At 41.4% G+C, this 7,801-nt stretch overlaps 1 protein-coding gene across 4 annotated transcripts; it reads left to right on the forward strand.

Moving 5' to 3' along the window:
- Positions 1-267: 267 nt before the first annotated feature.
- LOC121346046 lies at positions 268-6,379 on the forward strand. Of its 4 annotated transcripts, none has more exons than XM_041423496.1 (3): positions 268-336; positions 3,150-3,492; positions 5,059-6,379. In XM_041423496.1, exon 3 carries the CDS (start codon positions 5,099-5,101, stop codon positions 6,056-6,058), a length of 960 nt encoding a protein of 319 aa, XP_041279430.1. In that variant the 5' UTR covers positions 268-336; positions 3,150-3,492; positions 5,059-5,098; the 3' UTR covers positions 6,059-6,379. The 4 variants fall into 4 exon arrangements, with proteins under 4 accessions (XP_041279430.1, XP_041279433.1, XP_041279432.1 ...); XM_041423498.1 differs by having other exon boundaries at positions 304-336; positions 3,150-3,196; XM_041423497.1 differs by lacking the exon at positions 268-336 and adding an exon at positions 476-518.
- The last annotated feature ends 1,422 nt before the right edge of the window (positions 6,380-7,801 follow it).

Genomic DNA, 7,801 nt, shown 5'->3' on the forward strand with positions numbered 1-7,801 from the left:
CCGCGTCCCCACGGGCGGCGGCGGCTTTACCTCGTTGCGGGCCGGCGCTGCCCGGACAGCGGGGCGAGAGAAGGACAGAGGGACACGGGGACCCCGCCCGACCCCGCCGGGGCACTCGCTGTTCGCCCGATCCGGCCCGGCTCAGCCGCAGCGCGCGCCGGCCGCCCGGGGCTTTTAAGCAGCGCGCGCTAAACGCGGTATCCCCGCCCCGCGCGCGGGGACTACGATCCCCATGGTGCCCCGCGCGGGCGGGGAAGCGCATGCGTGCCGGTATTCCTGGCGGCATTCCTCACGGCCGGCGTGCGGCGGACACGGCTCGCATATAACAACAAGAAGGTGACGTTTATAAACATTAAATAGGCAGAAATCAAAAGGCCCCGCAGAGTTTTAACAGGACAGTGGACTGTAGCCAACGCCGTGAGAGGGGAGGAGAAGGGAGGGGCTGAGGCGGGTCCCTGCCTGCCAGGGATGGAGCGCGGACAGGATGCTGTTGTTACAGCGCGGAAACCCCGGTTAATGTAAGAACAGATGGCCGAAGTTACAATTATGTGATACAGGGCCCTTTTCTTGCCAGTTATCGTGAGGGTTTGCTTGCATAAATAAAAGCAGAACTTGCAGTAAGATGTAAATGTAGGCCAGTACCTAGCAGACAGAAGTTTGTTTTCCCACATGCCGCTTGGAAGCCCGGGCAGTTCTTAGCTTCTCTGACTCGGTGAGGTGGATGACTCAGTCAGCAGTGTAGAAAGCAATGTTTCCCGACAGTGGGCAGCAAAGTTTAAATTCAATGCATTCTGGAAAGAACACATCTGAATGACAATTTCTCAGCTAAGAAATGCGTATAAAAAACTGGGTCACAGTGATAGCATGAGACATTTTAATGTTGAAAATATTGATTGAATTCTGCTTTGCCAATTCTTTTTTCACTCCACAATCCTGACTACATATGACACACTCCACAAGTCTGAAATCCAACTGCAGTTAGAATCCATTTGGATTAGGTTCGTTTCTCTTAAGAATATGTTCTTCTATCACTTCTGACATTTCTTTTTCTGTCAAACTGCTGTGCTCATGGGAAGAACAGTAATCAGAGCAGACAATGTAATGTACCAATATAATTCAAGATCTTACGTGCAATTAAATCAATTAAAAAGACTTTGGACTATTTTCTGTAAATTAAAAATAGTTAAAAATAGGCCTGAGGTGAACCTCAGAGTCAGAAGCACTGGAGCCAATGAAGTATTCTTGAAGGAAGCCAGAGCTACAGAACTCTTGCCCAGCTCAGACTTTCCTTTTCAATTTCTTCACCTGAAAGGATGGGTACTTTGGAATTGAAGAGTTAGCACAACATGTCTTAACATTCAGTCAAATGTCTTCAGCCATGTCTGAGCCAATGTGACCCACCCTCATGGCATCTCATAACTTCTATAAAATAACAGAAGCTTGATACCAGGAGTCAAAGGCTTTGTTTCAGTAGAGCTATCTTGACTTAAAATTGGCTAAAGATACTGATCTTTAAGTTCAACAGTGTCTCTTGGAAGAAAGTAGTCAGACAGTAACATTTTGGTGAGTTATTCCCTGGAAGAACACTGCAGTATTGCAGTTTTATTTCCCATAGGTACCACATGAAACAGGGAAGCAGCACTGCATTATGGTTAGTTGACTTGTTTTAATATAGAGAATTCTTTTCTTTCACAAGTAGCTCATGTATCAAGAGAATTGGTAAGACTAGAAATTACTATGCCAAGTCTCTGGTGTGTGTTCTTCTCTTTCCTTGAGCAGTTTTGTAATAGTGACTGGCAGAATGCATTTTAAAGAGATCTTGAAGTAGAAAGTATAGCAGAAACATTTTGTTTTCTTTGCAACTCTTTTCTGTCATGTAATAAAAAAAGAAGACCCATTCTGAGTATAGCCCTGTTGACCCCTGATAGAAATTTGAGATAGGTGCCCAAGATAAAAACACCAAAGTACCTCTAGAACTGCTTCTTTCTCAACACAGCTCTCCTAAAGAGGAAATGGGATCACTGTCTGATGTAAACATCTAGCCTTTACATGGAGAAGTAAAGCAAAATTAAATTTGTGCCCACTACAATGGGCAAGGACATCTTCCAGATTTTTACTAAGCTTCCTTCCATGCAGTGTCTGGCACAGCTGGAAGTGTCCTCATGCAGAAGACTAAAATCCTTGGAATGAAAACTGGTACTTTGCTGAAGCTTACAATCAGACCATCAGCTTTAGTGATATTAATAGACTGTCTGGTTTACAATAATTTTCCCAAAATTTCAGTGAATTTCTTATTACTGCTACTATATTGTTTTCGCTGCTTAAGAAGTTGACCACTTTTATCTCAAAAAGTTGGTTTGGAAGTTAGTTGGACTATTTAATCAATTTCTTAGAAAAGAAATTTGATTTTTCTCTGTGGTGAGAGGTGGCAGCATTACATTCATTGCACCCTTTATCTGTCTTTTATTGAAATTTCTGTTATTGGACTATATATTTTCACAGCTTTTTTTAGCCAAACTTTAATACCACTAGCAAATTCATGAACAATTGTACACACTTGAGAGAAGTTCAGGGGATGACATCTTTAAACTATATTTAGTAGCAGAGAAAATGTTTTTAAAAGCTCCTAATTTATCAGGAAAATATTGTATGAATGGTGTTAATAATGTTATTAAAAACCTAGATTTTCTAGTTAACATAGTTTTGTTATGGGCATCTGCTGATTATGTTAGCTTAGTAACTATTCTGAACTTAAGCCTGGCTGTGCTGCTTGTGGCAAGTTTTTTTTTTATGTCTGGAAGCACAATGTCAGTATAGAGAACAAAAGCATGCTAAACTCTAGTATCCTAATGCATTTTTTTCCCTTGTGATCTGTCGTTGTGAAATCACCCATGCGGGTGCTGCTGAAGCCTCTGCTCCTTGCGGCTGCATGGCTCAGCCTGGCCCCTAGAGGCTTCTTGGGACGCAGCCTCACCTGCAGCCGAGGGCAAGGGGCAGTTCAGTTTCACTTTCGGAGAAACAGAGGCAGGAAAAACTCTCTTAATTTGTAGGTATATCTTCAAACAAGTCCTGCAGTCATTACTACCACTTTAAATTACTCTTGGTTTTGTTGTTTTTTTTTTTTTCTTTTTGACCTCACAATAATACAGGTGCCTCCAGACTCTCCAAGTCTGTCCAGAACTTGAGCTGTGCCAAGGTGACTTTCTTCAATTTGGGAATTATACAGAGCTCTCTCTCCACATATGGAGAGAGATGGCATGATCTAGTAGCATTAACAGCCTGATTCAATAATTAACAAGAAATTGCAAAAAGACAAGGGAATTGCTGCAGATAAGCACCAACAGCTTGGCATGCTGTGGGAAAGGAACAGCTGTGTCATTGCATTCAAAGAGAGCCTGAGACACTCGAGTCCTCCTGGGGTAGGTGAGCGGCCTCTGGGGATTTGTTGCTGTCGATTTATTTAACTTGGTGCTGGACCCCCCTGCACCTCAGGTAAGCTATTCCTAGACTTACACACTCTGCATATGTAGTTTATTTTTCTGAGAAAAGGGATTTTGAATAATGTTTGACAGCATTCCTTTCCTCAGTGCTTCTGGTAGCACACAGTGAACGAGCAGGTGAGTGTCTGTGTTTCAGGAAAGTCTGCAGAAACATGAACCATACAGGGCCTTGGTTAAAATCTTGTTTTAAGCCAGTAGCTCAACTAAAAGGACCTTTTAAATGAAAGCTTAAAATGGAGCAAAAAAATTATTTTGTCATAAACAGGAAAACTGTAGCTGAGATTCTCAGAGATCTGATTCCAGCTCTTTATGGGACTTTCAGCCCAGAAAGAAGAGCAGAAGATAGATGTTTATTTTTCAGGTACAGGCTCCTCAGTGTGCAGTGCAGTGGGCAGGAGAAATTGTCTCTAAAAATCCAGCAGCACTCCCTCACAGAGGAAAAGAATATTTTGCCGAGTTATTTGGGTGAAGTTGGAGTAGGCAGCTGGTGGCAGGTGCTTCCACAGTGCTCACTGCCCTCTCAGTATTACTGGCTGCTCTCATACATAGTCTCAGTCCAGAAGTTGGGGGTAGATTCGTGCTGATCTTTCGTACTCTCATCTTTCTCTGTCCTCTTATGCTCTGTATTTCTGCAGGTGCTGTAATGATAGGGACAGCACCAGACAACAGGGTACCCTGATTCACCTGCAAATGCATGTGGCTATATTCTCCTCATCTGGTTTTTACTGAGGAGGTTTTTTTACTACTGGAAGTGAAAAGTATCCATTTTTATTCTGATTGCACTGATTTTACTGGTTCATGTTACAGCCACTAGATACAGTTACACTCAAGACACTGATCTTGCTAGAGATATCTTCAAACCAGAAAGACCTGTCAGCATCTTGTTAATTTCCAGCTTTCCAAAAAATGGCATAATTAGTGAGGGCTTTAAAATATCTTTGGTCACTTGAAGAGAATGGAGATTTGCAAACTAAAGAGAACTTAATGCACTCACCAATATCTATCTATAAAGGTCTTAAAGTAACTCAGTCTGGACCATAGAGAGCTTGGTAGCAATGAATTTTTATCAGTCTCATTATTTTACACAAGCCTGGTAACACAAGTGCTGGTCTGGACTGACATAGCCTCTAGTTTATAGAACCACACCAATAATACTCAATAGTTCACACAGGTCAATGACATACAGATGTTTTATCAGATTCTGTTAGAATTTTCTTACATTTCAGAGATGAAAAAAGAGAGGCTTTGATGCAAAAAAAAAAGTTCAGATATTTTGCTGGGATGATTCTCTGGAATCAGATAGGGTGATCAAATATTGTTTATGCTTTCTGGGGAAATGGGGGAGGCCCAGTAGCCTGCCATTTCCCTTGCATCTGTTACATCTAGCCATACTAAGTGCCCTGTTAATTTCTGTTTCTCATATAAGTGTTCTTCTTTGTGCTACATGGAATAAAACTAAAATAGGTTAATCATTAACTAATTATGCCAGTAGCAGCTGAACAGTCTCATGTGTTCCCAACTGAAAGTAATCTAGAGTCTGTTTTTTTCTTTTTTGTAGGTACTGATATATTCCATATAGCTGAGTCTTCCAGCAGCAAATGAAAAACATGTATTTATTCCTCCTTTCCATTTTACCTTTGCTTTTGAAAGTCATTGGCACCAAAGATGTTATATTTGGTCATAATAATTTCACAGAATATCAAGTGGGCAACATGAACCTCATTCTCTCTGTCCCACATGGTGGGTCAATGGAACCTAAAGACATCCCTGATAGAGAGGCTGCCTGTTGGGATGCGAAGACATCCTCTTGTATTTTCTCTCATGACTGTCCTCCTGGAAGTATTCAAAATGCTATGAAATGCAAAGTGTCTACCAACCAAGACAGGTATACCATAGAGGTGGCTCAGGCTCTTGCTGAAGAAATCAACAAAATTACTGATGGCTTCTTCCCACATATCATCATAAACCACCTACAGAGGTTCAAGATGGATGCTAACAGGGAAAAGGAAGAAGCCTCCTTTGGAATTCCCCTAGCAGAACAGGCCTGGGAGGACTATATGGGATTTTTGACCACTGCAAAATCACAAATGTCAGGGGGCCTAATTCTGGATATCCACGGACAAGCACATCGTGAAAGGTGGATAGAACTAGGTTACACACTTTCAAAAAATACTCTTAACTCAGGTGTCTTTTCCGCATCAAATTCCTCAATTAGCCATCTGGCCAGTCAGCTGGTCAATGTGTCTTCCGAGACTTTGGTTGCAGGGAACAGAAGTTTGGGTAAATATATTGAAGGACAAAATAAGAGTTATGTTTGTGTGCCTTCTCCATCCAATCCTAGCCCAAATAATGCAAGCTATTATAGTGGTGGGTACATAACAAAGACTTTTGGTTCCCGTAGCTCTGGCACCATTGATGCCATTCAGCTCGAACTGCCCCAGTGGGTCAGGGCAGCTGAAGAGCGTCACAGATTTTGTAAAGCATTGGCAAGGGCTGTAATGAAATTCTGGCAAACTAACTACTGCAGCCAGCAAAAACACAAACTTCTGCCATGCTGACAGCCTCTTGGCTGTCCTGTTAAGATACCTTTCCTTAATAGAGTAGTGATCTGAAACAATCAAAACACTCATTCACCTGGAACATTTAAGTGCAATATAATTGTGGATGCTGGTAGAAAGAAACCATCCTGCAAAGGAATGCATCAACATAGAGGAAATCCACAGTTAATACCAACAAATCCAACCCAAAAAATAACACCTTTGTACTAGACCCAGCACTGAAATGTCTGCTGTAAGATGAGTGGGTGCAAGCATCACTTGCCTGTGCTTTATTTCTTTCCAGTCTCATGATAAGCAACTGATCTTCTAATAAATTCTGTGCAATGCCCTGGTGGATTATCTGTTCAAAGAAATTAAATGTCTCTGCTTTTCTTTTGACACTTAAGAAAGACTTTGATTAATATCATTGTATAAAATGTTTGGGGTCAGGACCAGTTTGCATTTGGTGCTTATAAAGCCCTAGGGTTTGGAAGTAAGCAGTAATGCTGGGCAATGACATGCAGTCTGATCTACCCCAGGTTATTTTTAATGTAATGAATTAGGAAAAAAGAGGTCTGCACTTATAGCACTCTAACTTTGTCACACTTTAAATAGCATAACAGTAAGGTAGTGACTGGGTGGAAGGCTGATATAGCACGCACACATCATACATTTTTGACAGTTTTCCTTACAGCATGATTCCCTCCTGAGAGTTTGTCCATTATTTTGCTCACCCTAGGATTAAACACTTGATTTTTACTGTGAATACTGTTACATTATGGATAGTTTCTGCACAGTGGAGAATATAATGGCATGAATAGCCACGACTACAAGTCAACTCCTAGAGAACACAGGCAATTAACAAAGAAAACCGAGCGGAGAAGGAAGCAAGACTGAAAAGGGTACCATTTGAAAATTAAGAACCTATGAAGTCCTAGCACTGCCAGAAGTTTGGTAAGAAGAAAATATTGAGAAAATAGTCAGTTTTGAGGAAGTAAACAGTCAGTTAATAAACTGAAGAGAAGTGGGATATCTGCATCTTGCAACAACAGTAAAATAATTTTGGCCAATTATTAGGGACAATGCCAAAGACAAAATATTACATTATGTATGATAAAACATACCACATACAAGCATCAAAATAAATGGGTAAGGATCTCTTTGAACCTGAAGAACCTGTGCATTTTTAATAGTCTTTGAAGACTAGGCAATTTTTAGGTAACTGGAAGAGACTTTTTGTAGCTTTCAAAATGATACAGGACTCAGAATTGCAAGAAAGTTACCTTTCATATGCAAACTGCTGAATCATGGGTCAGTAGTAAATGGCAGATTGCACTTTATTTGGTGCTACTTGGTTTGTCAGACAAGTCTGATTTTAGTTCTGATCCCAAGGTTGGCTAATGTGGTGGGCTGACCCTGGAAGACACCAAGTGCCTGCCTAGTTTCTTGCTTGCTTCCTTACTTCTTCCAGTGGGATGGAGAAGAGATGTGAAAGAGCAGAAGTGAGAAAATTCTTGGGCCACAATGAAGACAGCTTAACAGGTGAAGCAAAGCTGAATGTGCAATCAAAGCAAAACAAGTAATTCAAGCACTGCTTACCACCAGTAGGCAGATGTTTGTTTAGCCACTTCCTGGGAAACAGGGCCTCAGCACACATAATGGGATGACAAACACTATAGCCATGAACATCTTACTTCCCTCCCCGATGCCATGAAAATGTTTTATGGTATGGGCTGTCCTGGGTGTGTACCTTCCCAGCTTATT

The sequence above is a fragment of the Onychostruthus taczanowskii genome, unplaced genomic scaffold (genome assembly GCF_017590055.1).
Source record: "Onychostruthus taczanowskii isolate IOZ18803 unplaced genomic scaffold, ASM1759005v1 scaffold78, whole genome shotgun sequence".
NCBI classification, from domain to species: domain Eukaryota; kingdom Metazoa; phylum Chordata; class Aves; order Passeriformes; family Passeridae; genus Onychostruthus; species Onychostruthus taczanowskii.

Excerpts from the sequence above, each read along its gene's own strand:
- LOC121346046 (XM_041423496.1), top strand. The coding sequence starts at position 5,099 with ATGAAAAACATGTATTTATTCCTCCTTTCCATTTTACCTTTGCTTTTG.